Genomic DNA, 17,870 nt, shown 5'->3' with positions numbered 1-17,870 from the left:
CGTTACGAGGAAGGTGTGATGGTGGGTGTGATCGGTGGGGACTTCAGGTAACGTTTAACATGCATGTTCAGGAGATAAGACAATCTATTGAGCTTCTAAAAAAACATAAATAGCACCCGTTCAAGGAACTAGTGTATTTCACATTCATTTGGCAAATAGATAGTAGCGTACTGAAGTACATTGTGCGTTTCGCTATGAGGAACGTGTGATGGTGGGGGTGATCGGTGGGGACTTCAGGTAACGTTACATGCATGTTCAGGAGATAAGACAATCTATTGAGCTTTTGAAAAAAAAAACGCCGATTGCACTCGATGAAGGAACTAGGCTAAGTGTACTTCACATTGGCGGATAGATAATGTCATAGATTCAGAAGTAAATACTGACAACAATGTAAAAATTTATTAAACAATAGAATCACAAACAATTTCGACCACGGAAATTGGCCAAATAGTTTGGTTACTTTATCAACAATATCCTGAGAACGGACCTATACCCCGGATGCAGGTAGTATATGGGATATTAATAACCTGGTTATGAGGAAAATCGAGCCTTCTGATTGGTCGACATCATCAGGCTATATGATGATAAGTGATAATGCCATGTAATCCAGGTGGGAGACAGGTGAGAAGCTGAAGTGGGCGGATGACGGGAAACTCTCAGGTGAGCCCAGAGACGTGGCGTTCTTCCCACGTGCTGCCGCGGAGAGGAACTGCCTCATCCTGCCACCCAAGGTCAGACCAAGGGCACACGTCTACACAGAGTCAAGGTCACCGGAGGTCATGGTGGAGTTCATCAATCAGAACTGCAACACTTACAGGTGGGGAGATTGTATATTAGGTTAATGACATAGACACAAATACATGCATACATAGACACACACACACACACACAGACGCACACACAAACACAGATAAATTCACACAGACTGACAGACACACACACACACAGTGTCACACTCATACACTGTCACAGATACACACACACTCATACACTAACACAGACATACATTCACACACACACACACACACACACACACATACATACACACACACTTTCACAGATACAGAGTCACACAGACAGACATATATACTCACACACACACACACACACACACACACACAAAGTCAGATAAACAGTACTCCTTTGGGGTAATATAGATTTTAAACTTTACTTTTGAGGCAAACAACTTGTATGTTGGCCTAAATGATGGTCAATCAGCACCAAGGAGAGGAGCAAATAACAATATCTGATCTTTTTTGTGTTTGAAGACATGGAAGATATAGTGATTGGAATATTTTAATTGAACTCATTTCTATCATCGCCATTTAACCGCCGTATAACCACCGTTTGGCGTAACACACCGGTTCCCCCATTGATTCATTGAATTACAACATGCTTTATACAAAAAATAAAGCGTTTTATTGAAACAATGTTTCAGTGGATGAATGTCACCAGGGCAATTCTGACAATGAATACAAAGAATACTTATATTCATGTCTATCATATGAATACCAATTTACTGACTCAAGATATCATTAATGTCTAACTTGTTGTTATCTTTTTTATCCTCACATAACAGAACTCTTGAAGGAAACCTCTCTTTCCAAGGCCTTCACCGAGAGGAAATCCTGGGGAACATCTTCCGTGCATCTGATATCAGCGGTTTCACCATGGGTGTAAAGTTTGGACTGACAAACGCATCAGAACAGTGCATGGTCAACAGTAACACGGGGACTACAGATGCAGAAACTTGTGGGTTATACGAAGGTGTTCAAAGCCATGATGAGTTTAGGACAGTAGGAGGACACCAAAACTCAGAGCCTGTTACACTTCATGTCGAAAACGATGTCAGGGATAGAACAGAATCACCCAGGGCAAGAGAGCAGAAAGAGTCGGACAAAATGGTTGAGTGCGAGAGAATACCCGTGCCCACACGCGCGGAATTCTTCCACAACTACGTGAAGCGTTCGCAGCCAGTCATAATAACGGGGGCCATGGAACAGTGGAACGTCTTTGAAAAGTGGTCCAACGAATTTCTCAGGGAAAGATTCGGCAAGGAGGAAGTCCACATAAAGCTGACGTCAGGAGGGGAGTATGAAGGGGTGGAGGATGCCTCTCTATGGGAGGATTTTGGTAATTTATTTATTTGTTTATCTATTTATTATGCTTTTCAACAACAGTGGAAGGTATTCCTTTTGGTAGTCACCTTTTCAAGGCCACCATACTGACACATTCATCATCATCATTCACATCAAACTAATACATCAAGTAGTCAATAGATATTGATACAAAAGATGAAACAATTAAATTAAATGAAATCGACATCGAAATCAACTTCAAATCAGTAAATCAACTTAACAGAAAAGAAATGATATATAGTACAAGTCTGTACTATATATTGTGGTACTTGTAATTCTTACTTAGGCCTATTGATATAAGATACTGTAATATTGAATTAGCGAGGCCCTGTAGCAAGGCAAGTGGCACATCTGCATGACAAGACTGCTCAAATCTGTTTCACATGGTTGAGTAAACTTTTCGTTTAAAGGTACGTTCCAGATTCCCCGCCATGTTCGTGACCAGCTGCCGTTCCCGGATATGGTCGTTGTGCGGCCGGCGACCATGAACCTGAAGTTTGGGAAGTTCCTAGACATGATAGAAGAGACGGCAAGGTCGGAGGTGAAGAACATGTCAGCGTACCTGGAGTACTCGTCTATTCCACAGTACATGCCATCATTAGAGGCAGACATTTCAGGTGAGTACCAGGAATTAATTTGCATTCATAAAACCTAGCTGTTTCAAAACATAGCAATCTTCCCTGGAATCTAAGATTAAAAAGTTCAAGTTAAAAGTCCTTCCCATCATGGCGTTTCCCATCTCCATTTCTGTAATCTGAGCCACACAACTTGGAGATTAGTCCCTAGAAATTATCATCGTCTTTATTCATAATCAGAAAATCATATGAAAGAAAGCATCAAAATGCATTACATTTTCTAACCCTTTTTACTCAGTTTCTTTCATTAACTATCCATTTCCCTGTAGGTTTTCCATTTGTGACCAACCTGCTGACCAGGCGACACCTGAACATGTGGCTCAGCGATGGACACACGCTGGGCAAGCTGCACTTTGACCCCTTCGACAACCTGCTGTGCCAGGTACGACATCTGAACACATATACGGCCTCTGTCAGTCAATACCAATCCTATCAGATGATCATGATGATACACCAGTCTATGGCTAGCTTATCCTGATTTTAGCTGCCTAAAAATTTGAACACACACAATATAGTATGGGAACGATTTCCAACCTAAGAAAATATGGTACAGACTTTGCTCCTATATACAGTAGTATCCTACCTGTCTCTTTTGGTGTGCTACATCTATCTTCCTGTTCATGCATGCAACCTATCGATTTGATTTTGATTTGTTGTTTCAATTTTTGACCTATTCTTCTCTTCATGTGGTTTAATTTCCTTAGATTCTTACTTTGTCACATTCTACCAGAGGTGAAGTGTTGCTGTCTTAAGCCTGATTGGTTGTTGGATATTTGAATCAAACTTGATGGGACCAATCAGAATTTAAATTCACTCACAATTTTGTTCACTGAGCAATCCTTCTAGAATCATGATCATTATGAAAAGTTTGTTCTAAAACGTTGATGGCAAAAAAATGTACAAAATGACTATATAAGAATATTGCTCTAAAATCAAAATGGTCTTTCTGACATGTGCTGTTTGGAAAGTTGCAAACAAATCAATATTAATGAATAAAGAGACTATTATTACACACTATTGTTTTATTCTTAAGTTAAAAGAGTCTCTTTATTCAGTGACATACCAATTAAACTGATGAAACTATTCACAGATTATCTAAATTTTTACTGCCCTAAGCACATGGATGGTGACACTTCATCTTTGATGTTTATTTGTTTGTTTGTTGTTGGACTTGTTTTCCCCCTCTTTACACAGTAAACAAGCATCATCATGCCCCTTGTTCTACAACACTTTGACTCTCTCCTGATGGTGTCCTACTTGGTGAGGAAGTGGGTAGAGGTCTGTTTTTAGGATCAAAACAGCATGCCCTTTATATGATTTCTGAATTTTCTGAAGTTATGCTGACAACAAATATTCAGAAATACACACAGACAGACAGACACACAGACACGCACACACAGATACACCAAAACCAGTACCTTCATTTTTTATGGAGGTAATGGTGCATCTGTAGACCATACCATGTGTAATCTTAGGCACATGCATGTTCACACCCAACTCTGTTATTCCCCCAAACTAAAGTTGGAAGAAGGAAGTGGTTCTCTTTGAGCCCCATGACAACACCCAGGGAAATGCTTATAATGGTCAGGGACATCCATATACATGTTATACGTTAGACTGGCTACAATACATCAGATTCTCTAAATCCTAACTATATAACCTCATACACATGTGCCAATATATGTTTGTGTACCACTTAGTTTTACCGCTCCCTTATCATTTCACCAGATAAGTGGAAAGAAGAATGTGATTCTCTTTGAGCCCCATGACAACATCCAAGGGAAAAAGCTATGGTCAGGGACATCCATATACACGATGAGTGCATTTACCCAGGGAATTACCGATGCTGCATCAGTAGACCTCCTTAATTCACTGTTTTTGTCCCTTATACAAATGTATATGTATATCATTTCCCCAGATAAGTGGAAAGAAGGAAGTGCTCCTGTTCGAGCCCCACGACAACACCCGTCTGTACGAGGCACACATCCCTGAGGCCATCCTGGGGTTGAACAACAGGACCGGCAAGTTCCGCAGGAAAACCCTGCTGGACAGCACATCTATGGTCATGTCTCCTGTGGACATCCTCAAGCCTAACTTTGAGGTAAGGAGGCATACGTTTCTGTTCATATGAAAATATGATTTTAGATAACAGTGGATTAAGTATTGAGACAGTCTGCACCAACCATCCTGGGGTCCAACAACAGGACCGGCAAGTTCCGCAGGAAAACCCTGCTGGACAGCACATCCATGGTCATGTCACCTGTGGACATCCTCAAGCCTAACTTTGAGGTAAGGAGGCATACGTTCCTGTTCATATGAAAATTTGATTTTAGATAACAGTGGATAAAGTGTACTGAGACAGTCTGCACCGACACCGACTGGGGTTCATTAACAGGACCGGGAAGTTCTGCAGGAAAACCCTGCTGGACAGTACATCTATGGTCATGTCACCTGTGGACATCCTCAGGCCTAACTTTGAGGTAAGGAGGCGCACTTAGGTTTCTGTTCATATGAAAAATTCAATATGATTTTAGATAACGGTTTATTGCACACATGGATTAAGTACTGAGACAGTCTGCACCAGCCATCCTGGGGTTCAACAACAGGACCGGCAAGTTCCGCAGGAAAACCCTGCTGGACAGCACCTCTATGGTGATGTCTCCTGTCGACATCCTCAAGCCTAACTTTAAGGTAAGGAGGCATAAGTTCCTGTTCATATGAAAATATGATTTTAGATAACAGTTTATTGCACACCTGGATTTAATAAAGTACTGAGACAGTCTGCACCAGCCATGCTGGGGTTCAACAACAGGACCAGCCAGTTCCGCAGGAAAACCCTGCTGGACAGCACCTCCATGGTCATGTCTCCTGTGGACATCCTCAAGCCTAACTTTGAGGTAAGGAGGCGTATGTTGCTGTTGATATGAAAATATGATTTTAAGTAAAGGTTTATTGCACACAAGGATTATCTACTATATGAGACAGTCTGCACCAACCATCCTGGGGTTCAACAACAGGACTGGGAAGTTCCGCAGGAAAACTCTGCTGGACAGCACATCCATGGTTATGTCTCCTGTGGACATCCTCAGGCCTAACTTCAGGGTAAGGAGACATACTTTTCTGTTCATCTGAAAATATGACTTTAGATAACAGTGGATTAAGTACTGACAGTCTGCACCAACCATCCTGGGGTTCAACAACAGGACCGGACAGTTCCGCAGGAAAACCCTGCTGGACAGCACCTCTATGGTCATGTCTCCTGTAGACATCCTCAAGCCTGACTTTAAGGTAAGAAGGCATAGGTATCTCTTCATATGAAAATTTGATTTTAGATAACAGTGGATTAAGTACGGAGACAGTCTGCACCAACCATCCTGGGGTTCAACAACAGGACCGGCAAGTTTCGCAGGAAAACTCTGCTGGACAGCACCTCCATGGTCATGTCTCCTGTAGACATCCTCAAGCCTGACTTTAAGGTAAGAAGGCATAGGTATCTCTTCATATGAAAATTTGATTTTAGATAACAGTGGATTAAGTACGGAGACAGTCTGCACCAACCATCCTGGGGTTCAACAACAGGACCGGCAAGTTTCGCAGGAAAACTCTGCTGGACAGCACCTCTATGGTCATGTCTCCTGTAGACATCCTCAAGCCTGACTTTAAGGTAAGAAGGCATAGGTATCTCTTCATATGAAAATTTGATTTTAGATAACAGTGGATTAAGTACGGAGACAGTCTGCACCAACCATCCTGGGGTTCAACAACAGGACCGGCAAGTTTCGCAGGAAAACTCTGCTGGACAGCACATCTATGGTCATGTCACCTTTGGTCATCCTCAAGCCTTTAAACTTTGAGGTAAGAAGGCATAGGTTTCTGTTCATATGAAAAATTAAATATGATTTTAGATAACAGTTTATTGCACATATGGATTTAATAAAGTACTGAGACAGTCTGCACCAACCATCCTGGGGTTCAACAACAGGACCGGGAAGTTCCGCAGGAAAACCCTGCTGGACAGTACATCCATAGTTATGTCACCTGTAGACATCCTCAGGCCTAACTTTGAGGTAAAGAGGCGTACGTTCCTGTTCATTTGAAAATATGATTTTAGATAACACTCACTGTGGATAAAGTGTACTGAGACAGTCTGCACTAACCATCCTGGGGTTCAACAACAGGACTGGCAAGTTCCGCAGGAAAACCCTGCTGGACAGCACGTCTATGGTTATGTCTCCTGTAGACATCCTCAAGCCTGACTTTGAGGTAAGGAGACATACGTTCCTGTTCATATTAAAAAATTGGTATGGTTTTAGATAACAGTTTATTGCACACATGGATTAAGTATTGAGACAGTCTGCACCAGCCATCCTGGGGTTCAACAACAGGACTGGGAAGTTCCACAGGAAAACTCTGCTGGACAGCACATCTATGGTCATGTCTCCTGTGGACATCCTCAAGCCTAACTTCAAGATAAGGAGGTGTACGTTCCTGTTCATATGAAAAAATTATTGATATGGTTTTAGATAACAGTTTATGGATTAAGTACTGAGACAGTCTATAGTCTGCATCGGCCATCCTGGGGTTCAACAACAGGAGTGGCCAGTTCAGCAGGAAAACTCCATGGTCATGTCACCTGTGGACATCCTCAAGCCTGACTTTGAGGTAAGGAGGTACAACCTACTGCAAGTCTGTCATCAAGATCTCCAGCAAGAAGTTGTTTGAGATTCAAGACAAAGCATTCTACAAAATGTGCCTTGTTAATTATCATGACAGTATAGAATTTGAGTGTTGAAAATACTGAAGGATTACCTTTGAGTGTTTCTCTCAAACAGAGGTTCCCTAAGTTTGCTGAAGCTGTGCCTGTGAACTGTACTATAGAGGAAGGGGAGGTACGGTACATGCCAGCACACTGGTGGAATACTAAGGTCCAGTCTTTAACATCTGTGTACATGTATAACAGTTGTGTACATACCTTACACAGAGGTTCCCTAAGTTTGCTGATGCCGTGCCTGTCAACTGTACTATAGAGGAAGGAGACATCTTGTTCATGCCGGCACACTGGTGGCATGAGGTCCAGTCCTACCCCAGTCCCACCCAACACAGGAACCTGGCCATTAACTTCTGGTTAGTGGAGTTCTAACCACTGTAAACTTTGGAACGTTTCCTAGTTTTATCTTCACAGTTTTGTCGTGAGCTCATACTGTGAAATCATGACACAGTATGTGTTTTTTACTCTTCTGTACTTAAGTTTACTGAAAAATTGTTTCATCAACTGCAAATTTGAAAATGTCCTTTTTCATCCTACTTTGCAAAGTAATTTTTCCAATCCATGTCTCCCTGTTGTGCAGGTACGAGCCGTTCCTGACCAAGGAGTTCCCCTGTCAGACATGCAGCTTGGACGTGAACCCACACTACAGGCACCTGCTGGGCTGACCTTCAACCTTTAACCCACACTACAGGCACCTGCTGGGCTGACACTAAACACCTGCTAGGCTGACCCCCAACCTTTAACCTAAGATCCCACACTTCAGGCACCTGCTGTGTTTACCTTCAACCTTTGACTATGAGTATGACTACACACTATGGTCTGATAACCTTTTGAAAATTCTTTGAAAAACATGAGATTATGTTTGGTTGTTTATTCTAGATTATTAGATTTTATCTGTATAATAAGCAATATTATAACTTCAGTGAGCTGATATATGTATAGGCCAGACAGAGATGTAGATATTTGTTGCAAAAAGTTTATGCCTGCTTCAAAAGAGTATATCTAAGGTGGATAATATATTTGGTTTAAGATGATTTAAACCGTGAGTTTACTTATGGAAGTTACCATGTATAAGGTGAATTTAGTTTATGTTGAGTATGTCTATATGAAACAGTTCTATCAGATCCTTTACAATATTACAGTAACTGTTGTGCAGTAACATGATTCTTGTTGCAAGAAAGTTGCTTTTCCGGATCATGCAGTGCTGGATCATCCATATGAGATTATAGACAGTAAACCTTGTCAGTTGCAAGGTGTTTTATTATTAGATTTCAATGTATGTATTGCAATATACACATATTTAAGAAGTCGGGGCTCTTAATGGATCCCTAATACTGGATAGGTACTACATGTAGGTATTATACACTTATCTTTCAGTCAAAAGAAAAAAAGACTTTGATTCAGTTACATAGCTTGTTTTACATAACATTCTTTAAAGAAATTGCAGCAGAAAGTCATCTCACATTGCAGTAGGTGGGCTCTGTCACAAAACTGCCATACAAATGTAAACTCACAGTTAGTTAAAAATCATATCATCAAGTTACTGAATCAGATAAGATATTTAGTCTTCACAGTTAGCAAGCGGTCTTGCAGTCATCTTTGTCTATATACAAGATTTAACACTTAAGTATATGTCAGCATAGATATTGTAATCTGTAAGAGTCATTTATGATTTTCCCAAGAAAAATCCCAGTCAGAGTACTCCCTCAAAAGCTTTTCAGCTAATCACTTTGAATCAATGAATTGACTTGAAACTTGGGGTTTATAAATCCTAGCATCTAGATAGAAGTTCTGCTGACAGAAGCTTCAACTGGGATCTCTACCAAGGGAATCGGCAATTCTTCCAGATTGCAACCTTTACCCTTTAGCTATATATTGGTGTGAATACAAGCTGACTGCTGCCTGCTGCCCACCCCTATGTCAGGGACATAGCAGCAGTATAATAAAATACTGGATAATATTAATAACAGTGCTCAAAATACTTTTTCAGCCAGGTTGCTCAGGTGGCAACCTGAGTCAAAAGCCTGGTTGCACCATCAACATTTCAGGTTGCTCCATTTTCAAGTTATTACTTTCTTCAAATCAGCTACATGTGTACTTATTCATCATCTTTTCTTCCAGTTACATGTAGCTACTTACATGTATATTTTATCTTATCAAAAAAGTCCTTGCAGAAATAAATATGAAAGCTTATGCACGTGGGTGGGGGAAAGTGGTGTTCCAACTGCAAAATTGCAGGTTGCGCACTGCACTACTTGGGTTAACTTTAAGATGGAGTCGCACCAAGCAAAATGTGGCTGCGTTTGCAAGTGGGTATTTCGAGCACTGTAATACTTAGTAACTATTGGTGTCTAAAAGTGTGTGTCATCCCCCACATCCAAGAAGACATCATAAGCCTCCCTGTTGCAGTTCCCCTCAGGTGTGAAGACATACTTGTGGAAGGTGCCATCCACACAGATAGCTGGAGGAAAACAGTAAAAGAGTTAACCCGACATGCATGCAGCCTAGACATACATAAAGAGAGCGTGAGACAAGGCCAGATGAATTCAATGCCTTGTTTCTTCAATTTCATAAGTTGGGCTTGGACAACAAAATATACGCTAGGATAGATGCCAAACCCCTGGCCCAATCTCAATAATATTTACTGTGTCAAACTCTGGTGCCAGTTGTAGAATTTCCCTGGGGACATGTTGGCCCTAGAGAGCTGAGGAGTTGGCCTACGTATACGTAGGCCCTGGAAACAGTCTGGCTCCCAGGCTAGCTAGTGTCATGCTTGTGATCTGTAATGATAACATTTTTCCAAGGACTGTTAAAGAACCAGGGTCAGAGTCCCTCCCTGAAGTTCCTAAGGCTAAGGCCCATTGCCATGAAAAATATCATTATAAACAAAACAGAAATATTGCCATAACTTACAGTGCATGACATTGTCCCGTTCGTAATGCTGCTCAGGAAATAATATTTTTCAAAAGTAATAATTAGTGTTTTGTACTGACCTATGACTGAAGAGTTGGGTCCGAATGCACAGATACAGGCACACTCCGGTGGCACTGTGAAGTTAGCCAGGCCCCACTGGGACTCCACATACTGGCCCAGGAACCCAACCTTACGCAGGCTGCAGGAGAAACAGTCAAGTCTTACATTAAACTTCTCTTTGCTCAGGTGTACGCAAGCACTGATGACACTACATTTTTAGTTAGCCAGGCCCCACTGGGACTCCACATACTGGCCATGGCCCAGGAATCCAACCTTACGCAGGCTACAGGGGAAAGAAACAGTCAACTTTTAGATTTACCTTCTCCCTACTCTACTGCTCCCAAACTTCATATTTGTATCAGTAAAAGTTTCAGTCCACAGACAGAATGTAAAAGATTAAATCTCATTGAAGTGCTAATAGTAATAACAATGACAACCTGAAACTCAATGACAAAACAAGGAATATAATTGAACTGGAATAGCATATATATATATGGGAAGAAATATCAGGACAATGCAGTCTGTTGGCTAACCCAAGTGCTGCAAGTTGCTAATTATAAGTTTGAAAAAGAAACTCTTACACTTTAAAGCAAATGATTCAAGAAACCCACAATATATATTGTGAAATTTGTTTTCCCCACATTAAACATTGTTTAAAAAATAAATAGGCCATTTATGGTATTAGGTTAAACTTTCTGTAACTTGATGAGTGACCATGACGTACGTTGATCTCTTGTTGAGTGATGTGTCCTTGATAGCAAAGATGTGGATGGTTCCCTTGTCGCTGGATGCACACAGGTAGGAACTATCATGGCTGAACGTGATACTGTAGAGAAAAGGAGAGGAATAAATATAGATTTAAAAAATAAAATTAAACTCTCATTAAATATCAACAAAATAACTGAAATTCAACAGCTGTAGATATATCTGTTTACTTATCAGTACAATCCATCTCCAATGTGAAACTTACCGATGGGCCTCATTCAAAACCCACCTTAAATGTGTAAAAAAAACACCAAAGACCTGTGATTTATGACATAATACCATATGACATAAAATGTAACTCACCAGTACAGTGTGGCTGGGTCAGAACCTCTTCTTAACTCATGTAACATCTTTTTAGTCTGGGCATCCCAGATACGGATCAAGGTACCCTGGGTAAAAAAGAAAAGATTCAATTTTTCTTGCAATAGTACCAGTAATAGTCATCAAGCAATTATGACTTCAACATAATATATTGATAAACAAACTAGTAGCTTTTAATGGTATCTGGCTAAGACAGACATATCTGCGCTGTACATAATCAACAACAAGAAATGTTGTCAGGAAGCCATATTCTGTTGTTAAGATGTTCTAATCCATAATATAGCTCTAAAAAAACTACTACCAGTCTGAGGTACATTCAAGTTATGGCTGCTAATGCTACAATTTACCCTCATGTTTCATATCTACATGTTCCAACCCTCTAACTAGACTATGCCCTTCCATATTGGGATGCGTGTATCTAACAACATAGCAATGACAAGTCAACATGACCCCAGCTGACCTTCCTGGAGGCGGAGGCCAGTTTGGTGCCCTGCTGATTGACAGCTATGCAGGCGATCTCTGACTGGTGCGCTGTCAAGGTCACAGGGGAGCTGGAGATGTTCTCATCTGTGGTGGCAATATCCTGTAAGCGAATGGAGGAAGAAATGAAGAACAAAAAAAAAGATATCTGACTGGTGAGCAGTCAAGGTCATGGGGGAGCTGGAGATGTTCTCATCTGTGGTGGCAATGTCCTGGGGAGGAATGAAGGAATAAATGAAGAACAAAAGAAAAGATCTCTGGTGAGCTGTCAGGGTCACGGGGGAACTGGAGATGTTCTCATCTGTCGTGGCAATGTCCTGTACATAGAGAATAAAGGAATAAATGAAGAACAAAAGAAAAGATATCTGACTGGTGAGCAGTCAAGGTCATGGGGGAGCTGGAGATGTTCTCATCTGTCGTGGCAATGTCCTGTACATAGAGAATAAAGGAATAAATGAAGAACAAAAGAAAAGATATCTGACTGGTGAGCAGTCAAGGTCATGGGGGAGCTGGAGATGTTCTCATCTGTCGTGGCTATGTCCTGTAAGCGAATGGAGTATAACAACATAACATTACAGGGGAGCTGGGGAGCTACAGGGGAGCTGAAAGTGTTCTCATCTGTGGTCACAATGTCCAATCTCAGATTGGTGACCTGTCCTGAAGACAGGTGAGATGGAAATATATCTCGTCTATAGTAACAATGTCCTGCAGGAATGAAATGGAGAAGAAAAGAAGAGATCTCTGGTGCGCTGTCAGGGTCACGGGGGAACTGGAGATGTTCTCATCTGTTGTGGCAATGTCCTGGGGAGGAAAGAAGGAAGAAATGAAGAACAAAAGAAAAGATCTCTGACTTGTGGTCTCATTTGTCAAAGCAATGTCCTGGGGAGGAATGAAGGAAGAAATGAAGAACAAAAGAAAAGATCTCTGACTGGTGCGCTGTCAAGGTCACGGGGGAGCTGGAGATGTTCTCATCTGTTGTGGCAATGTCCTGGGGAGGAATGAAGGAATAAATGAAGAACAAAAGAAAAGATCTCTGGTGAGCTGTCAGGGTCATTGGTGAACTGGAGATGTTCTCATCTGTTGTGGCAATATCCTGGAGAGGAATGGAGGAATAAATGAAGAAGAAAAGATCTCTGACTGGTGAGCAGTCAAGGTCACGGGGGAACTGGAGATGTTCTCATCTGTTGTGGCAATATCCTGTAAGCGAATGGAGTATAACAACAGAGCATTACAGGGGAGCTGGGGAGTTACAGGGGAGCTGAAAGTGTTCTCATCTGTGGTCACAATGTCCTGGTGAGGAGGAATGTAGAAAGAAATAAAGAACAAAAAAGAGATCTCAGATTGGTGACCTGTCCTGAAGACATGTGAGATGGAGATATATCTCGTCTATAGTAACAATGTCCTGCAGGAATGAAATGGAGAAAAAAAGAAGAGATCTCTGGTGCGCTGTCAGGGTTACGGGGGAGCTGGAGATGTTCTCATCTGTCGTGGCTATGTCCTGGAGAGGAATGGAGGAAGAAATGAAGAACAAAACTGGGGCAACTTTGTAAATTAGCCATGTTTTTTTTTTCTCAGACAGATAGATAAAGAATGCTTTGCAGACTTCGAATTCTGGCAGTGCTGGCTTTTATTTTTTGCAGAAGTGCTGATTCCCGATTTCCAACGTGGGAATTTATGCTTGGTAGGAGAAGAACCTTATAAATAATAATATAATTACTCCCTGTTGAAAATTGTGAATCTGATGCATGTGTTGGCTGTATCAGAGACAAACTGTTCCATTATATATCATTGCAGATGATACTGTTCATTCTCTCTAATGTCTTGCCATGAAGTGATAAATTAAGAGACTGATGTACTGACCACAATCTGCAGACTGCCACACTTGTGTGCAGGAAACACCATGATCTGGTGGTCTGTACTGGGGGAGACTTCCACTAGACCTGGTGGAAGGGGGCACAAAACATAATAAATTTGACAGGAAAAAGATTTCACTCTTAAAAATCAGCAGCAATCAGCTACATATATAATGTATAGAATTAGAACATCTTATCAATACCCGTAACAATTAAAAAGTCGGACATCTAGACTGCCTATAAGCAAGTAAAAGAGCGGCTGCTGTGGGTTTGCAAATACACTGCATTTCCTCTCACCTCTGGGATTGTCCCTGGTGTCAAACTCAAACAGTTTACTGGTGTTGTCTGGGTAACGGAACACAAAAATCCTGCTGCGGACAGCTACTATAATCCTGGGGCGAAACAACACATTGGGTCATGTTGTTAGCATTGGTTGGTTCCCTTCACAAATGAAGTCTTGTGTTGAGCATTATGATGCCCCTACGTCTGACAATTTTAAGCTATGGGACTGGTGTCATGAGGTTAGGTGAGGTGAAGACAGTTATTTGGGACCACACTGTTAGCATCCATGCCTTTGCTACAATGACGAGGGTGACAGATGGTCACCAAAATGTCAGCTGTCAGTTGTATATGGCCTGGTAGTGAATGAAGAAACTTGCTATCTATTGAATTTGGATCTACATTTTTGATGAAGATCACTAAGAGATATCAGTCAGTGTTCACCTCTTGTCCAGTTAGTGTAAACCATGCTACAGTATAAGAAAAATGACACTACTTGAGAAAAGACTGACTTGTTCCTCCTGAGTCTGACAGCAGTGACAGGCTGGGTGAACGTCAGCTCGATCACAAACTTCTTCTGTTTGTCATCCCAGATCAGTACTGCAGAACAGATAAAAACACATCACATTATCCACAAAGTTTCCATTCTTTTTATACATGGATAAACAACACATCACATTAGATTCCCAACGTTTTTCTTCTCATCATTTATGACCAGTGCTAAAAAATATTTGACAGCTAGGGAGAAGAGAGAGGGAGAGAGACAAAGTAAAAAAAACAAGGGGAGGGAGAAAAAAAGAAAGAAGGGAAGCAAAAGAGCAAGATCGAGATAAAGAAAGACAAAGAAAGCAAACAAGCAAATGAGCAAGACAGCTGGAGAGATTGAGGAAGAGAGAGAGGGATGCATGGAAGAGAGACACAGAAAGAGAGAGAGAGAGAGCTTGGGAGGTAGATCATCGTACCCACCAGTATTTTCAGCAAACTTTGGTTTGTTCCCTCCCCCGACAACAGCCACGACATTACACCTGTGCAGCATCTCTACCTGGGAAACACTCCCAACCTCGGTATGGGCTGGAAGAGGAAGGTGACAATCAGCATCAGGCACATTTTTCACAAAATTTATTTATTTATTAGGATTCTCCATATAAAAATTGTGATGGGTATATTTTATGGAAATTGTGAAATGCAGAGACAAACCTGCTCACCATACCATCTCTATTCTTTAAAGCTCTTGATTATATATTTTAGCTCTTGGTGCCTATTGTTGGCACATGCAAGATGGATGGCACCTTGGTGCACCAAATATGTGTGTATCTATTGACAAGCTTTTGACAGATTAACCGAAACACACTTTTGACAGATTAGCCGAGAGGCTCAGTGGGTGTCACTCTATTGCAAGGGAAAGGCATTTTAAGTGCTTTCCCAAGGGCACAACGTTGTGGACATGGCGAGTATGGAACCCAGGACCTCTTGGTTTGAGGTCAATGCTCTACCAGTTATGCCACATCAAGAACAAGAATACAAGTGTCACTAACAGAACTTTTTCAATAAGCCTGTTAGGTTGGCCAGGTGTGGCTCTCCTTAAGGTAGCCAGGAGGTATGCCCGAGGAAGATTTCTTTTCGAAAAATAACCATCAATGTAAGTAGATATGTACTTCTATTTTTATAAAATCAAAAATTTGGCCATCAAATGTTGCTATTTGTTGGCCAAATTTCAAGGTCAAAGTAGCTGTCTCAAATTACACAAAAATTTCAAACTCTTCACAGCTTTTCAAACTTGACATCAAATTGGATAGGTCTTGGTGAGAGAAATAGTATGGTTTTTATTGCGAAAACATCGGACATACCGTTAGAGTGTTATGGCCATCAAAAGCCTAAAAATTACGCCATAATTTCTCCGGGTCAGCTAATTAAATATGCAAGATAACAATATCTCCGCAGTCATACAAGATACAAGGAAAAAACTTGGTATACTGGAGTTTTGTAACATGCTGAATTGAACTATGGCCATGAAATTTGCATATCTAATTCATAAATGATAAATAATCCTGAATAATTGAGTTCCAGGGGTAATAAAATCTGAGTAAGCTAATTAAATATGCAAAAACACCATATTTTCCCTCTCCTTGAAGATACAAGAACAAAACTTGGTATACGGAGGTCTTGGCACATGCCAAATACAAATCTGACCTCAAAATATCATTTTAATTTTTTTATGGCCTGTAAAAATGTATTGCGTCACTACTACCACCACAATGTGATTATCGGAGCGACACGCCCCAAAAACTGTTCATCAAAATTAGTCAAATTGGATCTTATTTTGAAATTTACCCTTTAAGGTAGAATGTCTCGCGCAGCCGCCTCAAAAGGGTGCTATTTAGTGCTCCCAATTGCTGGTAGCATATGGGGTAATAAAAATTTGAGGAAAAAAAATCATAAAAAATCAGCATTACATGATATGACAAAATCCACGCACAGATCTTTTTAAATGACCATTATTTACAATACTGTAAAGTATCAACAACAATCGTCGAATTACAAGCGGGACAAAACACTTTTCTGTCATTTTTTCCCCAAATGGGCGTGGCCATATAGCTCTCTATGACATCATCATGACGTCATGCTAATTTGCATAAATCACCTTTATGCAATAAGGTACTTCCTAAAAAAAACTAAAGACCCATGCATTATCCAAACATGATATTTTCATGACACCAAAAACACCCCCAAACGCCTCAGTTACCAGTCTTTATGGCCTTAAACTAGGGACCTCAGAATTTACATCCTGTCCTAGTTGGGCAGCCTTAGCTGACTGAAATATCAGCCAAAAGAATAGATAAATAAATAAACAAATCATACATGGGAGGTTACAAAATTCGTCCTCACCCAGACTGAGTTTCTCCACGAGTGGTTCCACATTGTACAGCCTGAACCCATCATCCATGGCGCAGGTGAAACAGCCTGGAGGGAGACAAACAAGTTACCTTAGGTCTACATGGCGGTTATCGTAGCCTGGTATGCAAACCCAGAGTCTCTTCTGTTCTCTATGCATATCCAAACCTATGAAAATTATAATAGTATTTATACTCATACTCATAGTGCCAAAGTCTCTTATGACCTCTCTGCAGACAGAGAGGAGAGAAGAGACTCGGGGACTATAATAGGTATGGCTACAATTATTGCACCTCTTGGAGTCAGATTTGATTTAACTGTGGCACTGTCATTCTCATCTCCAAGCAGATGTAAGGTTCACACTCATTCTCTGTGTTTTACGACTGTTTGGGGAACACTGGAGGTAATACATTTGAAGTCTAAGACTAGAAAGGAGTATTCAATGTTGCAAAGGCACAAAAACTGAACCGGACCCCTTACATCTGCTTGAATGTACTTTCTTTCCTCCAAAACAAAAAGAACATCATGATTTTCCCACCATGGTCTTGGTTGAATCTCAGGCTGTTGATGACACGATCCGACGACATGGTCGGCTGTCCTGTGGTCCTTCGCGTTCCCTGGTGTGTCTTTTACCTCTGTGAGCAGAAAAAAACTCTTGTGGCGTCAAAACAACGGAGGAAAAGAACAAATCACCAGAATTCGTGGGAATGTTTTGGAAAATAAAAATATCGGGTAGAGGTCAAAGGTGAAATATTGCGGTGCCTTG

The 17,870-nt window shown here is 41.0% G+C and overlaps 2 protein-coding genes across 3 annotated transcripts; one reads left to right on the top strand and one right to left on the bottom strand.

Moving 5' to 3' along the window:
• Positions 1-188: 188 nt before the first annotated feature.
• Positions 189-8,210, top strand: LOC118414690 (bifunctional peptidase and (3S)-lysyl hydroxylase Jmjd7-like). The gene is made up of 8 exons (XM_035818891.1): positions 189-237; positions 611-817; positions 1,580-2,133; positions 2,549-2,755; positions 3,043-3,155; positions 4,692-4,874; positions 7,755-7,897; positions 8,122-8,210. Exons 1-8 carry the CDS (start codon positions 209-211, stop codon positions 8,204-8,206), a joined length of 1,521 nt encoding a protein of 506 aa, XP_035674784.1. The 5' UTR covers positions 189-208; the 3' UTR covers positions 8,207-8,210.
• Positions 8,211-8,964: 754 nt separating this feature from the next.
• Positions 8,965-17,852, bottom strand: LOC118414643 (WD repeat domain phosphoinositide-interacting protein 4-like). Of its 2 annotated transcripts, XM_035818828.1 has the most exons (11): positions 17,643-17,840; positions 17,099-17,173; positions 15,179-15,283; positions 14,725-14,812; positions 14,231-14,325; positions 13,941-14,020; positions 12,061-12,183; positions 11,583-11,668; positions 11,239-11,340; positions 10,535-10,653; positions 8,965-10,002 (listed from the first exon to the last, which is right to left on the bottom strand). In XM_035818828.1, the coding sequence occupies exons 1-11, from the start codon at positions 17,689-17,691 to the stop codon at positions 9,893-9,895; spliced, it is 1,032 nt and encodes a 343-aa protein (XP_035674721.1). In that variant the 5' UTR covers positions 17,692-17,840; the 3' UTR covers positions 8,965-9,892. The 2 variants fall into 2 exon arrangements, with proteins under 2 accessions (XP_035674721.1, XP_035674722.1); XM_035818829.1 differs by lacking the exons at positions 8,965-10,002; positions 10,535-10,653 and adding an exon at positions 10,716-10,797 and having other exon boundaries at positions 17,643-17,852.
• Positions 17,853-17,870: the final 18 nt, after the last annotated feature.

The sequence above is a fragment of the Branchiostoma floridae genome, chromosome 4 (assembly GCF_000003815.2).
Source record: "Branchiostoma floridae strain S238N-H82 chromosome 4, Bfl_VNyyK, whole genome shotgun sequence".
Taxonomy (NCBI): Eukaryota; Metazoa; Chordata; class Leptocardii; order Amphioxiformes; family Branchiostomatidae; genus Branchiostoma; species Branchiostoma floridae.
Note: the sequence above shows the minus strand (reverse complement) of the source record. Positions and strands in the feature narration are given on the sequence as shown.